Genomic DNA, 21,102 nt, shown 5'->3' on the forward strand with positions numbered 1-21,102 from the left:
AATAGTATCAGAAAGAAAAAGAAAAGAAAGAAATTCTATCTTAAGTATCAAAATCTTCACCATCAAGAGAACAAGGTGTTTAAAAATGGCCTTTCCCCCAAACTCTGAATGAGATTAAATCTTCTCTTTCCAATAATCCTAGATACACAGTAAATCCTAGCAAGAAAATGACCTGAACATCATTAAGTTACAGCATATACCAGTAAAACTTGAACTTGTATTCAAGAAACAAATTGGTGACAAGAAGATCTTACTTGTCTGACACTATAGAGTCTACTTAGAATCAGCCCTACTAATAAGCTATCTACCTCTAGCAAACTCATTTAACTTTCTTGTCTGTTTCATCTATAAAGTGTTGATATCTACCCAGATTATCACATAGGAGTATCTAAAGAATTTTGGATAAATATTAAAGGGAGTTAGTAGAGTTTTACCTCCTAATTACTGTTAGTTAATAAGGTCTCTTAGCTTAGAATTAGACTCCATGCCTGAAAGGTTACACATTATAATCTCATCTGGATTCTACAGACCACTGTCTGCTTCCATTCATCCATGTATCCTTTATGTTGTGGCACTTTAATCCGGAACATTAAAAAAATCACAGTAAACTGAGATCAAAAGCAATTATTTTCAGGAAAAAAAAATTCTGGCCTAATTTTAGCTTTTGGCTATTACAGTAGTACTTCTTCTACCAAAGTGTTTTGCAATATATATAATACTTTCCTAAATGTTTAAAAAATATACAGGCTAGGTGTGATGGTATGCACCTGTAATCCCAGCTACTTGAGAGGTTGAGGCAGGAGGATTACAAGCTCAAGGCTAGCCTGGGAAACTTATGCAAGATGCTACCACAAAATATAAAGGCTCAGGATGTAGGTCAGGGGCAAAGCACTTGCCTAGCACATGTGAAGCCCTTGGTTCAATCTCCAGTACTGCCAAATAAATAAATAAGTAAACAAGCCATCTTTTCCATAGTTTATATTATAAAAAAATGGGGATTCTCTCCCCATAGAAAACCAAATCAGTCCACTGTAGTTTGAGAACCACTATTTATTCAGGAATAAATCTCTGACATCAAAAGAAAATAGCTCCCAATTTTATCCCCAAGAAATTTCCTACAATGAAATTCCATTAAGAATTTCTGCTATTAAGATCTACATTCATGTAGACACCTATAAAACCTTACCACAGAAGGGGCAAGTCCTTTTGAATTCTGTTTCTTCTTGGGTTTTGAAGGGGTTTGCTTGTCTGAGGTATTGTGAGCTCCACTGATTTGATTCACTTGCCTATAGAACCCATCTGAAAGATATCCAAGGAAACTGATTTGTTTTTTTCCTGATCTCATGTTGTACATAACATTTGTACAAAAGATCTCAAAAATTAAGTAATTTCTGACCAGACTAGTAAAATTAGAAACCAGTAGAACCATCTGTACCATATCTCCTGTGCTGAGATTATAATGTATAATAAAGAAGAAAAGATATATTTATGGTAGCTCTTTTTCTTTCTAGCTAGGCAAGTGCTCTTTCACTAAGTCAAATCCCCAGCACCTCATAATGTCCAAAATTTGGAAGCAACCAAGATATCCAATAGCAGGTGAATGGATACACTGTGGTACACTCAGAAAACAACACTAAAAAGAAACGAGTTAATAAAGACATGGAAGAAACTTTAAGGTTACATACTATATGACATACTGAAAAAGGCAATACCATGGATATTTTTTAAAAAAAAGAAATCTAGGGTTGCCAAAGCTTTGTGAGGAGATAGGAATGACAGCAGAATAGAATAAGTATACCATTCAAGTATAAGATGTTGACAATGAGGGAGAGGAGGGTATGTATGTGTATGTGTGAGATAATATATGGAAATTGCTTATTTTTGCTGTGAAACTAAAATTGCTCTACAAAATAGTTCATTAAATTTTTAAAAGATCAACAAATGTATTAAAAGTAAATAGGGAGATGATTTGCGCTTTTTGCTTAATGCATTATGGGGTAATACAAACTTCTGTTTAATTTAATCTGGCTCTTTAAAACAACAACAAAAAAAGGAAGTTTAAATTAAAGGTAACATTCACCAGTGAGCCTATGTATTAACAATTTAAATTCTATCAGTAACTTAGGTAAATGGCCTTACAATTCAGAAGACAATATGAGGTAAATATTTGAGTACAATAGCCCCTGCAACAATCTCTAGGATCCTGACAAATAAATGGTGAGTAGAAATGGGGGACTGTGAGCACATGTGCCCCCTGGTGGTAATCAGATGAAATCCTGAACACTTTCATTCAATATAATTCAGTATGTGATCATCCCTCCTCTGTCAAACTTAAAATGTACATTTTGGGAGCAAATTTTTGCCACACATACGTCAGATAAAGCACTAATCTCCAGGATATATAAAGAACTAAAAAAAACTTAGCACCAAAAAAACAAACAACCCAATCAATAAATGGGTTAAGGAGCTGAACAGATACTTCTCAGAAGAAGATATACACTCAATCAACAAATATATGAAAAAATGTTCAACATCTCTAGTAATTAGAGAAATGCAAATCAAAACTATTCTAAGATTTCATCTCACTCTAGTCAGAATGGCAGCTATCAAGAATATAGACAACAATAAATGTTGGAGAGGATGTGGGGGAAAAAGCATACTCATACTTTACTGGTAGGATTGCAAATTGGTGCAACAAATCTGGAAAGCTGTATGGAAATTCCTTAGAAAACTTGGAACAGAACCACCATTTGACCCAACAATCCTACTCCTTGGTCTATACCCAAAGGACTTAAAATCAGCATACTAGTAACAACTACATCAATGTTCATAGCAGCTCAATTCACAATAGCTAATCTGTGGAAGCAACCTAGATGCCCTTCAATAGATGAATGGATAAAGAAACTGTGGTATATATACACAATTAAATATTATGCCACATTAAAAGAGAATAAAGTTATGGCATCTGCAGGTAAATGGATGGAGTTGGAGAATATCATGCTAAGTAAGCCGATCCCAAAAAGCCAAAGGCAGAGTGTTCTCTCTGGTAAGTGGATGCTGATTCATAACAGGAAGCGGGAAGGCATGGGAAAAATGGAGGAACTTTGGGCAAAGGGGAGGGAGAGTATTGGGGGGGGGGTACATGAGGGCAGGAAAGATGGTGGAATAAGATGGCTATCTTTACCCTAAGTACATGTTTGCACATATGGTGTGACACTACATCATGTACAACCATAGAAATGTAAAGTTGTGCTGCAATTATGTACAATGAATCAAAATACATTTAGCTGTCATATACACCTAATTAAAATAAATTTTCAAAAAACTAAAAAAATTTAAAATGGAACTATATTACCTTTTTTGTTGCACCTGGTGTCCCAGACCATAATGTTGCCATCTCTTCCTCCTGTGCAGAATACAGCTGTGACATAATAAACAGTATACAAGAGGTTAACAGAACCAGCCAATGATATATATTTCAATTTAAATTTTCTAGAATATCTATTTTATGCTAGATACTGAATTTGGTATTGAAAATAAAAATTTTAAACTATACTATCAACAACAAATTGAGAAAACAATTGTAAAAGAAAGGGATTACAAAAAGCTTACGTTGAAAAAAACAACTTTATAGAATAATCCCTCTGTGCAAATTTTCCCAAAACCATATAAAATACCTTATAAAATTATAGCAAAATAGACCTAGGGGCTGGGATTGTGGCTCAGTGGTAGAGTGCTTGCCTAGCACGTTAAGGCACTGGGTGAGATCCCCAGCACCACATAAAAATAAACAAATAAAATATAGGTATTGTACAACTAAAACAATATTTAAAAAAAAAAACCTGAGATCTGTATAAAATGTATAAAGGGGGTTGCCTCTGGAAATGGAATGAGGGCAGTGAACTGAAGAAGGGAATACTAGAGAACTTTGATTTATATGTAGTGTTTTATTCTTTAAAACTAAGTGAGAGACAGGCATGGTGGCACATGCCTGTAATGCCAAAATTTAGCAAGGTCCTGAGTAACTCAGGGAGACCCTGTCTCAAAATAAAAAATAAAAGGGACTGGGAATGTGTTTCAGTGGTTAAGTGACCCTTGGTTCAATCCCTGGCACCAGGAAAATAAAGAGGTAATATGAAGTAAGAGAAACTTTGCCTTCTGTATGAAAGAATGAGCACTTAAGAAATTGTACCTGCATTAGCTGTAAACTGGACAAAATAAAAAACAAAACAACAAAGAAAGCTACCTGAGGGGGTCTGTGGAAACAGAACAAAAACATAAAATTTCAGAGGGAAGTCAACAAATTAAGAACATGATTAGTAGGGGCAATCACTGTTTGTAATTTTACCCTGAGGGCAGCCACAGTGGCAGCATTAATACCAGACAGCTAAAATGCCAATAGAAAAACCTGCCATGTCTCATGCTAGGAGAGGAAAAGAAGATGGGGTGCAACAAGAGTTATTAGAGAGTAAAGGGGAGAGAAAAGAAACCCTTAATTTTGTGTTTAAACTCAGTTTTAAGTTTCTGGGTGACCACTGAACCATATGTGCAAGAGAAAACTGAAAGCAGTTTGCAACTGAGGTTTTATAATAAAGAACTGATCATCTCATTCACAATATCTGCACAAAGAGTCAGGAAAATGAGTTATTGTAAAAAGGAAAAGAAATCAATGAACGACAACCCAGACATTGACTTATTAGATAAGATTATAATACAGATATAAATATGTTAAGTAGAGAAATATACTCTTGTAACTAATAAAAAAAAATGATAGATCTCAGCAGAAAAACAGGACTTATAAAAAACAATTTTGAGAACTAAAAAAACAATAATTTAAACAATAAAAATTCACTGGTTACGTTTAAGAATGAGAAAATCATTCAACTTAAGGAGAGCTTGATCAATACAAATCAGTCAATTTGAATTATAGCAAATATGACTGAACATCATGCTTAAGTGGAAGAAGCTATTACCTGAGGTGATTTACTGCACAACCCTGTGAATAAACTAAGTCACTGAAATATATACTTTGAGCAAATCTTATGATACCTGCTTTGGTTTGAGTATGGCTTGTCCCTTCCGAAATCCATGTTGAAATCTGATGACATTTTGGCAGTATTAGGAGGTGGAGTCTTGAAGACATGTTTGGGTCATGAGAGTTATACCTTCATGAATGGGTTAATACATTCATGGATTAGTGGATTATCTTAAGAAGGACTGAAGGCCCTCACCAGGTGCTGAAGTCATTCTCTTAGACTTTGTAGCCTCTAGATCAGTGAGCTATATAAACCTCTATTCTTTATGAAATATCCATTCTCATGTGTTTTGTTACAGTAATAGAAAACAAACTAAATAGTATGTTAGTTTTTTTCAAATTCAAGAAAAGTGGGAGAAAGAAGAACAGTATCAAGGATCCACAGGACAATTCCAAAAGGATAAATACATGAATGAGTAAATAGAGCCTCTTTGTGAAACAAATTTACAAGTCCAAAAAACTGAGGAAGCTCCAAACAGTGTTTGAAGGGAATCATGACTAGATTCATCACAGTCAAACCCTTAAACACCAAAGACAGAAATCCTGAAAGCAGCCAAGTAAAACAACACAATGTAGGAAATGATTTGAGTGACCACAGAGTTCTCAATGGAAACCATAGAGAATGTGGAAAAACACCTTCAAGTAATGAAAGAAAAAAAGCTGTTAACCCAGAATTTTATATCCAACAAAAATATCCTTCAAGAGTGAATTTTTAAATTTGTTCTTTTTTAGATATACATGACAGAACATATTTTGACATGTTTTTACAAACATGGAGTATATCTTATTCTAACTGGTATCCCAATTTTGTAGATGTACATTGTGGTATATTCATACATGTACATAGGAAAGTTGTGTCAGATTCATTCAACTGTCTTTCCAATTCCTATTCTCACTGCCTTGCCTCCATTCTCCTTTGTCCAATCCACAGAACTTTTATTCTTCCTCTTCTCCCTTAGATTTTTCAGATATAGGAAAATAAAGGTAATTTATTACCACCAGACATGCACTAAAATAAATTATCTGTTATCATTTCTATTTCATGCCAAATAGAAATGATAACAGAGTATGAAGATAGCATTGCCAAGGGGGAAATACTGAGTTTTAGACAGTTTGAATTTCAAGTGCTTGCCGAGAGGTTAAGCCTAGAAATATAGATCTCGGTCAATTAGTAGAGTGTCAAAAAAACAAAGAAAAATTGGAATTAATGAGCCAGGCACACTGGCACACACCTATAATCCCACAAACTTGAAAAACTGAGGCAAGAGGATCGTAAGTTCAAGGAAAGCCTCAGCAACTTAGCAAGGCCCTGCCTCAAAATAAAAAATAAAAAGGGCTGGGGATGCGGCTCCGTGGTAAATCGCCTCTAGCTTCAATCCCCAGTAACAAAAACGAAAAACAAAAAACAAAACAAAACAAAAAAAAAAAGGAATCAATGGAAGTGTCCAGGAAAAAGGTATAAACTAAAAGGAAAAGAAGGCCAAACACCATATTCTGAGCCATGCCAACACTTCAAGACAGGTAAAAAAAAGTGTAGTACACAAAAGCAAAAATGAAGGAATCAACAAAAAGACAGGAGAACTAGAAGAGAACGAATGCTATCATAGATTCTGAAGAAGAAAATTATTTTAAAAAAATTTTAGAAAAGGGCTGAAATGTTTCATGGCTTCTGACATATTGTAAAAATGATTTCAGGAAGAGAGTTAGATGTGGAAAACAGATTGTACCAAATTAAGATGAAGAAATTGTCTGTCTAGTTTTTGTTTACTCTTAAGAAACTTAGGGGAGATGGATAATAGCTAAAAGAGAACACAGGGTTAAGATGTTTTGGGGTATAGATCATAGACATGCTTGAGTCTTTCCTAAGGAGAAACAGACAAAAGGGGGTGAACTTGAAGATACAAGAGCCATGGGGACAAAAGTGAGAGCATAAGATCTTGTGGGAGATCAAAAATGTTTCTCAACCTTAGGTGTATACTAAAAATTCCTTAAGGAACTTAAAAAAAAAAGATACCCGGCCCACCTCCCAGAGTCCTATTAAAATGATTTTTTAAAAAACCTCTGTAAGTAACATATGCAAGGTTAAAAACCAGTGGCCTAAGAGGAAGGATTGGTCTTAAACTGGAGAAAAAAGGTACAAATAAAGCTAAGTTTGTAGAAAAGGAAACAGAAATAAGTTTAAAACTAATTTTAATTTTCTGCTAGAACTTCTAATACCCTCCCCTTTTGGTCACACAAAAAATTTACCTGTAAGTCTACTTTCCTGCCTTTTACATGGCAAAATATTTGGGGAAGGCAAATTCCATTAGTATGATTATACCTAATTAGGATTTGTATCTTACCCATAAAGGGAGGGAAAAATTTTATCAATGGTCATTTCTATCATGCTACCCACTAAAAATAAGCAAACAAACAAAACAAAACTTCTACAAAAACAACAAAAAGCTAAGCATTTTTATGTATGAATTATTTTTGTGAGTTAAATAGAATTAGGCATTAATTTTACTAAGTTAGGAAATTAAGGCACAGGGAAATTAAAATAACTTTGCTGAAGAATTTTGAAATCAGATCTAGAATAAAACACAATATATGTTTACAAAAGTGTGGCCTGTAGAAAGGAACATGGCTGAAAGAGTGAGTGAGGCTACAAAATATTATTTCACCAACCAAACCATGGGGCCTTGGGGGCAGTTTCCAGCTAGACTTATTCATACTAGAGCACCTATGGAATATTGGAAACATGATAAAAGCCACTTGGTCCAGTGTCTTAACTCAGTGCTTTTTCTACTAGACCATATTGGCATAGAATTATTCGCATGCAGAGTTTTACTGAAAAATATAGTGTTCCCTTTTTCATTCCCCTTTATTTAGGTAAATTTTCATGATCTTAAAACATTTTTATAAACTTAAAGCAAACTCTGACACAGGAGTGCTATAAATTAGAATACAGGTCAATTTAACTTTATGTGATTAAGTTGTATTAACAAACCCATGCCATATATTTCCTTTTTAGAGTTCTAGTCTAAACCAGCTCTACAACTCAGTTAATATCCCTGAGTATTCAGGTAAATAAATTAAAATATTTCTTTTTAAAAGTGTATTTTTTAATGTTAAAGGACTATGATGTTTGTCTAAAATTCTTGAGAAAGTTAAATTAACGCAGATACTTCTTTGAGGTAAATGTTTATTGGTCTGTTTGTAAAACATGTGAGGAACAAATTAAGAGAAAAAAGAAAAAGAAAAAAAAAAAACCCTAGGGGGAAAAAATGTATTCAGATACCCCTGCTAAGTTTTTCCTCAGTTGCTATAGTACTGTCCTACATATATTATATCACTCTTGTGAGATAAATAGAGGATCAATTGTGTGTAAACACTAGTTGAAAACATACTAGGAAATCGGGTCATTTAAACTAGTTGCATGGTAAATTTTTAGGTAGACAATCATGTCCAGTTTGTCAGAATTTTCACCCCATCTTCATACTTCATTTAAATTTTACAAGTAGAATTAATGAGCACCCAGTACCAAGTTTTGACACCAATGGACAAAGTTAAGCAGAGGTTTTTTTTGACTGTTCATAAATTGTTACCTTATCTGTAAATTGAATTTCAAGGACAAGTTGGTGATAACAACCATAAGAATGGGCCTAGAACCAGCTTACTTTCATTAAGGTTTTCAGTCATATATTAGAATAAAAATTACCTATGTTGGTAAAGTAACAACTTTTATAAGGGCAAGATAGAAACCTTACAACTTCTTATTTCCCCATCACAAAGAAGGTTAAGGAGACAAAAGAATAAGTAAAATCTACCTTTCTCAAACTTGGAAAAGGCAACTGACTTGAGGCTGCATTGATGACCTTTGCATGTTCCAAGCAGCTCACCAGCTTTAACGTCCCAAAATTTGGCTGTTTGATCACCTGCTGCTGTAACCTTTCAAAAATTCACAGCACAATTTAACAAGGCAAACTTGACCAGAATTTCAAGGACAGATCCCAATAAAATCAAAGTCACTTACAAGCTTAAATTCACCAGGAACCCAGGCAAGATCAAAGACAGCATTCCAGTGAGCCATCCATTCTAAGTAAAGAAAATGGTAAATATGAAATGTGTAGCCTGTGTTCTATGGTAGCCATATCAATAGTATTTTAAATATCTTAAAAACTACAGTGAAAAGATCAATCAGTACCCTATGGACCATGGGCCAAAGAAAACTTGTGGACTCAACATTTCACATTTCCTTCATTACCACACATCAGAACTACAATCTGATGTCCAATTCCTTTCAAATGAGTTGATTAGAAATAATCTCTAAAATGGAACCTTTCTGAAACATTTTCCAGGTCAAAAATCTTCACAATGCTCTCTAAAATGTTTAGTTTGACATTCAAGGTCTTGCATACTTTGGCCTCTATCTGTTGGAAAGTTTCTCTTACTGTTCTCCAAACCAAACTGGACCACCCACTATTTTCTTATTAGATCCTGGTCTTTCCCAACTCTAAGACTTTGCAAATGCTTTTTCTCCACCTGAAGTGCCCTCTTCCATTTCCACTGGTCTAAATATCACAGTTCAACCCAAATGCCCCATCCTTCATGAAAAATTTTCCTAGCCTGCTTTTGTATTTCTATTATTCATAGTCTTTGTTTTATTTTAGTTATTTCAACACCAGACTTTCTGATTCCAGAGTATGAGCTTCTTATAGTTAGTAGAACTTTGCTTTATATATGGGAAATATTCAATATTTAAAGCATTGTTGAACCACATTAAGTGTAAAATAATTAAACTTAAAAAAACCTGTTTTTGACTTTAAGATATATTTTAAAGGTCTTGCCATAGTTAACTGTTATTGTTAGTGATAGTCTATTGTTTACTTTTATCCTGGTCCATAAGCAGACATAATGAGAAGTGAATATAACTGGGAATATAGTCCAATAGCAATTTACTTGAAGCTTTATGAATTAAAAATAATGTTAAAACAAAAATTATAGACTGAGGCTTACCTTTGAAGCACTTCTTTTTACTAGTTTGTGATTCCGTGTTATATAATCTAACGAAGCCTTCCTCATTGGCAACTGCTAATATATGCTCCATGTTGGGAGCTAAATAAGAAATAGAGTGCATAAAGATTAACACAAAAAACAAGTGTGTATAAAGGTATTAAATGCCTCAAACCATCAAAACTACCTTTAGATAGTCTCTTACTTAAGAGAAGGGCTAAATCAAGAGAGGTAATAAACAAGACTAGTACTGACCAAAGTCAAATAAAGGCAATAAAATGATATATACCACCAGGAGACTGAGTCTATTAGTTTTAAATTTCCTTTTCACAACCTTTCACCTCTACTCTTACACTGAGAGTGGGAACAAGTAATCCTATTTCTTTCATATATTCTCCAGTGAATCACAGAAAGATACATATTCAACTGATTAGGAGGCATCTACAGGGTAAAACTACTTTCATGGTTGCTGAACCTTTGCAATTCTTAAAGAAGAAATATATAATTATGCTAATTACATATAAGAAATTTATCATAAATAAGAATTTATGTAATTATGCAAATTATACATTTTTTCATAACTCAGAAGAAGATAGTTATTGGAAAATTATAACATCTACCTAATTTACTTTTCTTTGAAGGAAACTTGACCAGAATATATTACAATGTATTTTCCCTCTAGGCAGGAAATATATTATTTCTGTCCAAGCTTAGCCTAGACAGTAATTCTCTTACCAGAAGAGAAGGTGCATCCAAAAGGAGGAACTGGGACCCCTGTTTCTCCATAAGAAGTGTGTTCATCATGACAGCTGCATTGATAACCAGTTAGAAGGGACTGTAAAGGGTAGTGTGAAGACCAGCCTAAAACAAGAAAATTCCTTATAGAACTTCAATAACATCACATTTTACACTTTTAACAAATGCAGAGGTAAATGTTATTCTTAAAGAGCCTTATATATTTAACATATCTCCATTCACTACGTTTGGTCCCCTAGAATACTTAGTTTTAAGATATCCTCAGAAGTCAAAGTGCACTCCCAATTTCTGGTGAGGTATAGCTTTGGGCTTATCAACTTTAATGGTACATTAAGATTAGGAGGAACAACTGCCCTTTGTACATTAAAAAGTTCTTGTACCCTTTCCCAACAGAGACAACCATAAAAACATTACCGTTAAAACAGCTAATTCCCTTCCACAAAAATTTTACTGTTTTTGAAGCCTCCAAATCAACATTACTATAAACTCTCAAGTTACCTAGCAACCAACACATATCTATATATCTACAGATACATGTGTTCAAAAAGTTAAATGAAATAATGTGTTGGTGTGCCTATTATAGTCAGTAACATATTCACTTACTAAGTAATTTTACTTCCTTTTTCCTTATAGTGCTTGAAATTCTAGGATTCTAAAATATTAACAGCAATAAGACATAATATCTTTAAGAATATAACAGCAATTTTAAAGGAAAGCATTATGTATCTACCCTTAGAAGATATTCAATTATCCCTGGCTAGTAGTAGGATTAGAAAAGCCTTTAGAGAAGATCTTGAAAGATGAGTAAATTTTCATTATATTTAGAACAAAGCAAGAAATTCAGGGTAGAGGGAAAGTTATTCTGCTGGGTCAGAGATCTAATATACACCATAATCCTAAATAGTAATAAGCTATCTTGTTTTTATAATATTAACATGTATGTCAATATGTGTTTTAAAATACATACAGGTTGAGTATCCCTTTTTTAAAACGCTTGGGACTAAGAATGTTTCAGATTTCAGAGGTTTTTCAGATTTGGGGAATATTTGAATAGATTTTGCCAGTTGGGCTCTCCTTATCTGAAAATCAGAAACCTGACACTACTTGAGCATCATATTTCTATGCAAAAACTTTCAAATTTTAGTGCATTTCAGAGTTCAGATTTTTGGATTAAGGATGCTCAACTTGTGAAAGAAACATTCATCCAATAAATAATTAATGAAAATGAATTGTTAATTAAGCATCTGAAGAAACAATGAGATCACAATTTCTTGAGAGCTGTCTGATTAATTAACAAGTTCACATTTAGGCTACTTTCAATTCTTACTTTTCATCAAAAGTACTGTTTTAGAAGATATTTTAGCCTGACAGAACTCAGACAAATCTAGATTTTCACAGCAATGTCTGAAACAATTAGTAGAATGGAGGCAAAGAAATTTAGTCCAGATTTAACAATTATTCCTGGGGACATTTCCTTAATATATCAAAATGATGTATCACTGTAAATAGGTTGTTAAAGACTACTAAAAGAATACAATAATCACGTATGTTGAGCTCATAAATATCTGACAGAATAAATTTAAAAACAAAAGCCTCTGTTCTTAGAATATATAAATCTAAATGTGATGTAGGACTTAAAAATTGTCTAATAAATGCAATACAAAAATTCAAAAGGGAATCTTGAACAATTAGATAGAACTGAAGATAATATATTTGGAAAATTTTATTTTTTACAAGCATTCATTATAATTCTATTATACAATTAATTTTGACTCATTGCCTTCAACTAATATCCAAATAGATGAATAGTCTAGAGTGACTTGGGGCAGGGCGGGGGTGGGGGGAGTTCCCATCTACTCCTTTTCTTTAATTCCCTTCAACATACACGTCATTGGGTTTTTTTTTTTTTTTTTTTTTTGAGCTACCTTAAATTACTTCTGGATCTTTATTGTGCTATGAATATGAACCTGCAATGCCCCACAACACTGATTTGGAAAACCCTATTATTTCCTCAAAGTACAAATTAGGGCCTTGAGATTACATGCAGATTTCCCAAAGAGTATACAAGGACATGAGAATAATAACTATTTATCAAAATTTGTTATTTACATTGCTTCTATCAATTGCATGCTATCAACTATGATGGCAATGCAGTCCAAGAGAAATTTTTAGCAGTTGGAATCCCATGAGCACAGAAAACAGTAATTTAAATACATTTTTTGACACATAAGGAGACCAGTAAAAACTTTTCAAGCATACAATTAAATTATATCAGGATAAATTCTGTGGGAGAAATAAAATGAAAATGAACTCAAGAAGAAAAAGTAACTTTGCAGAATGCCTAAAGTTTGTTCATATTTTTTAAAAATAGATATGATTGTCAAATCACTTTAGTATTTAATTCTATTATACAATTAAGACAGTGATATAACATTTTTACTTTAAGATGTCAATGTTCATATTCTAGCCAGAAATTGTATTCTTTATAAGTGTTTAAACTGATAACAGAAACTTTTAGATACCAATTTTAAAATATCCAGAAGTAGTCATATTTCCATTTTATAAAGATCACTAGTAGCAATGTAAAGAATAAACGAAGAGAAGAAAACTAAGAGGTTTTAGGAGACTTGCTTTATAGTTCAGACAAGGTTACTAGGGTTCAATCAGGAAATGAAATTGTAAAGCAGACCCAGTATATGATAAAGAGGCAGAAACAGTGGGAATGAAGAGAATATGTTGGATTCAAGATATTTTGAAGGAAAATTTTCAATATGTAATAGTGAGGGAGATGGGGGTCTTTAAGTGACTCTCAGGTTTCTGGCTAGGAATACTGGTTTAAAATAATGGGGCCACTTCGCAAAACAAAAAATATAGTAGGTTTAGGGAAAAAGTGATCATTTGGGGGGTATTTGAATTTGAGATGTGATCATTTTGGGGGTATTTGAATTTGAGATATCTGCGAAACTGACCAACTTGGTGAAGATGAATCTACATAATTTTTATAGAAATAACTGTACAATATAGGAAATATAAGGTTGTAGGCAGTAGAGGAAGGAGCCCCATTTATGACTATAATCATACATGGGAGTAGAGAGAAGGGAAAAGGGTGGCATGCCAACCCAGAAGGGAAATGGAGACAGTTGTGCAGATTTCAGTGAGTAACATATAATAATAAATGTCAGTGCCTACCGAATAACAATGAATATTTGTGAAGAGGAAAAAAGTAGACAGATTGCAGAATTAGGAGAAAATGTGTCACAAAACAGGCCGAATGGCTTTCCCAGGTTACACAAATAGTATGAAAATAGAACAGAAATAAAAAAATCAGGCAGTTTAACTCCAAAGACAGTTAATGTGTTGAGGACCACATGGCACAGAGGACTGCAGAGGACGGAAATTATTTAAGCAAGGTCCTAGAAGAGACAGAAAGAGAAGCATTTCGAGCGGAATTACAAAGATCATCTAAGAGGGAATTACAAAAGGATGGTAAAAAGTTTTAGATTGGAAGGACGAAGTTGAAAGACTGCACAGTCTGTTTCAACATCCTTTTCCTAGACCTAAATCCTTAAGTATAAATATTCCCTTCCAAGATTCTTTTCTTTTAGCTTTCCACGTGGCTTTAAGGGGGAAGGAGGACCTCAGGATAGACATGATCTTTAAATGAGTGAGATTTCATTTCTGTCCAAAGGTGGTCAGTATAGACACAACACCCTTATGGGAAAGATTCGGGTTGGTGACACTTTTCCAAATCTAGGCTCAAATCTCTTATTGTCTGCGTTCTAACATATTAGCCCAAAGAACTGTGGAAAGTCAAGCTGGATTTCTACCCACTAACACGAGAATGCGTCTAACTTATACCGGGAACGGAGAACCCCCAAAATATGACGATCCCGTGTTTGGATCTTGGCTCTAGCATTGAAAAATATATGGAAGAGCCCCCTTCAATCCATGAACCGAGTTTATCTCTGGGGGACGTGGTGAGGGGGCATCTTTCACGCCACGGTTTAGAACGTTCGTGAACCAGGTAGTAATGGTGGGAGAACGAGAGTTCGCCCCTGCTGGAAGCAGATGTCCTGCCTGACCGAGTTCCCTAACAGCGGATCATGGACGCTGGTGGGGTAACTGCAAATAGTTGGGATCGCTCAGGTTCTACCCCAACCAAAGAAAGTAAGGCGACGATCGCCCGTGGTGGCCGAGAGAACGGCCCCCTCCCCCGAAACACACACACACACACACACACATGCATGCGTTTTCTAGTTAACGCGCGATATTGACGTAAGCAGCGAGGGGCCTCGGAGCCGAGCTAATTCAACGTCCTTCCTCCCTTCGGCCTACGTTACGATCCAAAAAAGCCCGATCCCGATTAAAAGTGTCGAGAGGGAAACAAAGTACAACTTTCTTCGGTATTTCTCCCTCACCTAATTCACTTTGGCCCTGGAGAAGTTGGAGCCTGGGAAACTAAACTGGAGTCGGCCCAGATCGAGGTGGAGTGTTTTGGGGGCGGTGAATCCCGCCAGCAAGGAGCAGCGGTTAAGACCGTTACTCACCATTTCTTAGGACGCCAAGCTGGGGCTGGCGGAGCACCGAATTGAAGAGCATCTGGACCTGAAGAACGACTCGGCTGAGGAAAAAGCCGTGAAAATGCCCTCGAGTTCACTAGGAGTCGCAGCTAGAGCCCCTCACACCACCGCCCGTTATAGCCTCCAACTCCCGCCACTGTAAGCCCCGGCCGCCAAACTCCGCGCCAAACTGACGTCACGCTCTCTGATTGGCTCCCGCCGCAGCGTCGGGGCGCCTCAGAGTCACTTCCCCCTTCGAATCCCCGCCTCCTTTTCTCCCAGCCGCGGGAACCCAGAGTTCAGGAGCTCCCTGAGCGCCTGCGCGGGGGGCCCGCAGAGGCGCCGGCGAACCGCGGGGTGACCAGGGCGCATGCGTAACACGGCTTGACAGAGCGCGGAGGAAAAATCCGCGAGAAGGCGGCGGGAGAAGATGGCGGTGCTGGAGCAGAGTTTGCAATCTTTCTGACTAGGCTAGTCGAGTAACTATTCGGGTCATGGCGTCAAACTCAACTAAGTCTTTTCTGGCAGATGCTGGATATGGCGAACAGGAATTGGATGCTAACTCTGCTCTTATGGAATTGGACAAAGGTATTCGAAAGAGCGGGCTGCTCGGGAAAGTGGCGCCACCCTGTGGTGGTAGCTTCCGAGAGGCAGGGAACGCGCATGCGCAGTGGTTTGCTGGGCGGGGCGCGCTAGTGATTTTGCAGGGGCGAGGATTTCTGCTGCTTCGGGAGATTGCGGGAAGATTGCGGGACTGGCCTTGCACCATCTAAACACGTAGGGAACTCTGGTGAAGGGCCTTTTTTGACCACTTGAGGGCGCAGTCCCCTGATTTTCCAAACACTGAAAGTGGCTGGTTTCTAAAAACACTAAATTAAAATTGTGAAATTATTTTTTCGTACGTTTAGTTGAGGCTAGGTCTTCATCGAGAGTGCTGAACAATTTTCCACCGACTTTATAGTGATTTATTTTTCATAAATGTAAGCTTTGGATTACAATACAGGTGACATTAGTGCCAAGACCAATCAAAAAGCTTGGCCCTTGCACGTTTCATTACAGACAAGTTCCACGAGTTCACTTTCCTTTCAGGGAGGGGCTTGGTGTAGTAGAGGGAGCTTTGGGTTTACTACTGAGCTGAATTCCAGTTCTGCTAATGTTGTGATCAGGGACAAGTCACCCAATTTTACCTAGTCTTTGTTTATCATCAGCAAAGCGGGTGCAGTACTACTGAACTAGCAAGAATGATTAAATGATAAAATGGTATGCAAAAGATGCACTTACTAAATGCTTACAGACATGCCTTCCTTTCTAGGTATGGGTATGGAGGCAAGGATGGTAGATATTTATCACTAAAGAATCAAGCATGAATATGAAACCCTTGTTTCAGTGAAGTACATTTTTATTTACTGGTATACACTTAATTCTTAATTACCTATTGCCAGTTTTTAGTGAATTGGACTAGATCTGTCATTAAGTCCACTTATTTTTGTGTGTGTGGTGCTGGGGCTTGAACCCAGAGCCTTGTGCATGCAAGACAAGCACTCTACCAACTGAGCTATATACCCAACTCTATTAAGTTCACTTTGAGCCACATAGTTCTTTGACTTGGGCTTGCCTATTGAATTTTCATGGACTTTTTTGTTTTAACCTGTTAACATTTGTAGAGGATTAGTCTAGGTAGGAGTTTCTCAGACTTTTTAAAAAGCTTTTCACCTCCTTTTGATTACCATAAAAATCTCACAGTACCCCACTGGGATATTCCTTTAGCAGTCACAATGTTTTTACTACATTCCCGTCCATCAAAAGATGTTGAGCTTTTCTTTTCTCATCAAACCTATAGGGTTTTTTTCCTCCTGAAATATAAAGTTTTACTAAACATGTTTTTAAAATATTAAATCATCTTTTCTTCCCCAAAAGACCTTTTTGTCACTCTTGTCTAGCCAGGATTGTCCATGCTAATTAATAGGAGAGTGGTTGTCAAATAGAAATCAGAATGAAGCACTGAAAAAAAGAGAAATTGAGAATTGTTTAATTCCTATAAGTTTGCAGTTGTAATAATAATAATAAAAGGTCTTAGTACAACTTTTTCTTAAAGAAAAGTCGAAATAGAAATACTTCATATCTGTGAACCAGCCTAGGTGTCTATCAGCGGATGAATGGATAAAGAAAATGTAGTATTTATATACAATGGAGTTTTATTCATCCATAAAGAAAAATGAAATTATGTCATTTGCAGGCAAATGGATGGAACTTGAGAACATTATATTAAGCAGAATAAGCTACACTTAAAATGTCAAGGGTCAGTTTTTTTTCTCTCATATGTAGAAGCTAGAGAGAAAAAAAGGAAGAAAATGATGGAGGGGGGTATCATGTGAAAATCAAAGGGAACTCTGTAGAGGGAAAGGGAAAATACTGGGGAATGGTATTGGCCAAATTATTGTGTGTGTGTGTGTGTGTGTGTGTGTGTGAGAGAGAGAGAGAGAGAGAGAGAATGAATATGTAACAACAAATTCTACCATTATGTACAACTATAATACACCAATAAAAATATGGAAAAAAAAGAAATACTTCATATTTGTAAGGTTTAAATGGATGGTTATTGAGTATTGAACTCCAAACCAGGCAGTGCTAGACAAAGAGTAAGTGATCATGTTCAATCCTCCCAGCAATGCCCTGGGTAAGTCTGAGTTTCAAATTCAGAAAGATAATTTGTATAAGACAAAAACCAAAACTCTTATTCTTTTTCACATTACTGTACCTTTTAAATTAGATTATAGAAATAACCAGTTTAATCAGAATATTTATAATTTAGTGTTTTAAATACTGAGTCATTTCATCCTTTACCTGTTAAAGAAAGTGTTTCCCCTACCCTTACACACATACCATTGGGCTTCATGCTGGGGATAAAGCAGTTAATAAAACAAATCAAAACAAATAAATCCTAACTTATGTTCTAGATTGAGGAATATAAGGATATATTATGACAGATAGTAGGACATATTATAAAGGAAAATGAAAAAAGTGAAAGAAAACTAGTATGGGGTTGGAGTTGTCTTCCTATTTTATAAAGGGTAATGAAGAAAGGATTCACTGACCAACTGGAGGAATAAGTGCTAAGGCTATAAGGCAGAAGCCTGCTTTGCATGCTATAGCATAGGGATAGACGGGTGGAAAGAACCAGAGGCTGGTTCGGTTCATGTAAGGCAATGCAAACCATTGAAGACTAGTTTTAATTTTGAGTGAGGAAACTGGAAAATTTTCAGCAGTTGTATAGCATAATCTGACTTAGCTTTGCAAAGGATCCATATGGCTACAGTGTTGAGAATAAACCAAAGGGAGAGCCATGGACAGAAATTGGGAGACAGTTGAGGAGGCATTTGTAATAATCCAAGGAAAAGAAAATAGTGACTTGGATCAGTATGGTCACAGTAAATTGTGTGGAGTGCTGAGATTCTGGATATATTTTGAGGCTCAAGCCAACAAGATTAGTTAATGGATTGTGTGAGGATTTAAGAATGAGTAGCCAAGAAGAGGCATTTGATCTGAGCTCTTAGAAGGATGGTTGGCATAGAGAGTAAAAATCATCAGTTTGGATCATGCTAAATTTGAGATGTTGCTTAAAAACATCCAAGTAGAAATATTGATAGGAGTTAGGTATATGACAGGACTCTTGAACTCCATTTTAAAGAAATATTTTGTGACACTGGTGTACTTAGAAACAAACTTGAGAAATGCTGCTAATGAAGACCTATTATAGGCTGGATGTAGTGGTGCATGCCTGTAATCCCAGCTACTCAGGAGGCAGAGACAAGAATCACAAGTTCAAGGCCAGCCAACCCTGTCTCCAAATAAAAATGAAAGGCCTGGGGATGTAGCTCAGTGATAGAGTGCTTGTACATGCTTGATGTCCCAGTCCCTAGTGCTGCAAAAAGGAAGGAAGGAAGCAAGCAAGCTTGTTGCATATTTATAACCTGTGGCACTTTGTTGTGAGCCTTTTGAGCAAGGATGACAGTAAGCAAGTTGTTTCTGATCTCCATGGGGATGAATGGATGTTATTTTGAAGATGACTCAATTTATTCAAGGTGTAGTGGTAAGACTGGAAAAGAATCATTCATATGATAGCCATTTATTCATTCAAAAAGTATTTACTGTTCACCTGCATTGGTCTGAGCACTACACTTAGACTCGGGGCCATGTTAGTGAACAGGACTGCTTTAAGGAGTTTACATTCAAATGTGAAGAGAGAGAGGGCTACATTAAACATCGCCTCTTTAAATAGGACAAGAAATTGGAATTTTATACCAAGTGCACTGGGAAGATACCGAAAGATAAAAGTGATAGGCATACTTACCAAGCTTCTGTGATTATGATACTTGTATCATAATAAAATGCAACTTACATTTTTTGACACATTTCATGATATAGAAAAATCATACTATACATAAGGGATTATAAAGGATGCATCTCACATATATTAACTAATGTAATTTTTTCCACTAATGTAACTTCTTTAGTCACTCTAAGCATTTTTAGATCAGCTGATGGGAAGTTGTCCTGATGATTTTAGAAGATTACACAAGATTGCTTCCACCCTGGGGGAAGAGGAGTCACTTTCTTTCTTTCTTTCTTTTTTTTTTTTGGTACTGGGGATTGAACCAGTGCTAAGGTTAGGTGGTGGTGCTTAACCACTGAGCCACATCCCCAGCCACTACCACCTTTAAAATTTCTTTTTTATTTTGAGACATGGCCCTTGTTAAGTTGCTTAGTGCCTCACTAAGTTGTTGAGGCTGACTTTGAACCTGAGATCCTCCTGGCTCAGCTCCCAGAGCCTCTGAGATTACAGGTGTGCGCCACTGTACCCAGTGAAGAGTCACTGTTAAACGACATCACTCAGACTGGGTGAGGTAAAAGCAATAGGGAGAAGGTAGTGAGTTTCATTCCTTTTCTTGAAGCTGGTGCATAGAGGGTGGAGTACTGTGAGGTGCTGGTGAATTTAAAGCTGTGTGAAAAGTGTGGTGCTCTGCTTAATGAAAAATTTAATTATGAGACAAGAGAAATGATATGAATTATGACAACTATCTGTACTCTCTTGATTTCCCCCTTAGATGCCATCACCTCACCCATGTTCCAAAACATCTGAACTCTCGATGTGAAAAAGACCATAGATTGCTGTGATACTGTTCATATTGGCACAGATGTAATTAGGGGTATGGTGAACAATGAGACCTTTTTGTAGTTTTCTCCATAACCCCTCCAAAGAGAATGGCCAGGTTTGTCGGGTTTGTACCAGGTGGCTGATTCCATGCCATAACTAATCTAGTCAGGAGTGGACATGTCACTCAAATTTTTTCTCTTGAGATCTTTATAACCAGACTAAACTTAGTCTGTCAGTATAGGTAAGTGGACCTATAAAATCATGTAGAATTGAGTGCAGACTCTTAGCAACCCAAAGCTGCATAAAAACCAGCATTAGGAAGTACAAATTCTAAAACCTGGTTGGTGCTTCCATGAATGAGCTCTGAACTAATCAGAAACCCAAGCCTTTCTTTAGTTCTTACTAAATCTCATAGACTTACTTTTATGTACGTCTAACATCTGCTATCTTGTAGCTGACAAAGTGAGTTTTTAAATATTTAAATATTAATAAACTAAAATTAGTTTATTAGGATTCTAAATCACTATTATGTGCCTATTGCACTCAATCTCACCATGTACACATAACAATTTCTGAAAATTTTGGAAAAGAATGCTTATTTT

General features: G+C 36.1%; 2 protein-coding genes across 4 annotated transcripts in view; one reads left to right on the forward strand and one right to left on the reverse strand.

Annotated features, from left to right (window-relative positions):
- DTL (denticleless E3 ubiquitin protein ligase homolog) overlaps positions 1-15,413 on the reverse strand; it is a gene marked incomplete at its 5' end in the record, with an annotated part of 60,118 nt that extends 44,705 nt beyond the window's left edge. For 2 of the 3 annotated variants that reach the window (XM_081297095.1, XM_081297094.1), the window contains 7 exons: positions 1,187-1,299; positions 3,356-3,421; positions 8,845-8,965; positions 9,051-9,112; positions 10,034-10,132; positions 10,766-10,891; positions 15,334-15,413. In XM_081297095.1, coding sequence (XP_081153221.1) covers positions 1,187-1,299; positions 3,356-3,421; positions 8,845-8,965; positions 9,051-9,112; positions 10,034-10,132; positions 10,766-10,891; positions 15,334-15,385 — 639 coding nt within the window. The remainder of the gene's footprint in view (positions 1-1,186; positions 1,300-3,355; positions 3,422-8,844; positions 8,966-9,050; positions 9,113-10,033; positions 10,133-10,765; positions 10,892-15,333) is intronic. The other variant, XM_081297096.1, reaches the window with a different exon arrangement.
- A 302-nt stretch (positions 15,414-15,715) lies between these two features.
- The window catches only part of INTS7 (integrator complex subunit 7), an 89,694-nt gene continuing 84,307 nt past the window's right edge, over positions 15,716-21,102 (forward strand). The window contains exon 1 of the mRNA XM_081297839.1: positions 15,716-15,933. Within this exon, the coding sequence (XP_081153965.1) occupies positions 15,840-15,933 (94 nt within the window). The 5' untranslated portion in view covers positions 15,716-15,839. The remainder of the gene's footprint in view (positions 15,934-21,102) is intronic.

Source organism: Spermophilus citellus (assembly GCF_964194105.1).
Source record: "Spermophilus citellus genome assembly, chromosome: 6".
In the NCBI taxonomy this organism is placed as follows: Eukaryota; Metazoa; Chordata; class Mammalia; order Rodentia; family Sciuridae; genus Spermophilus; species Spermophilus citellus.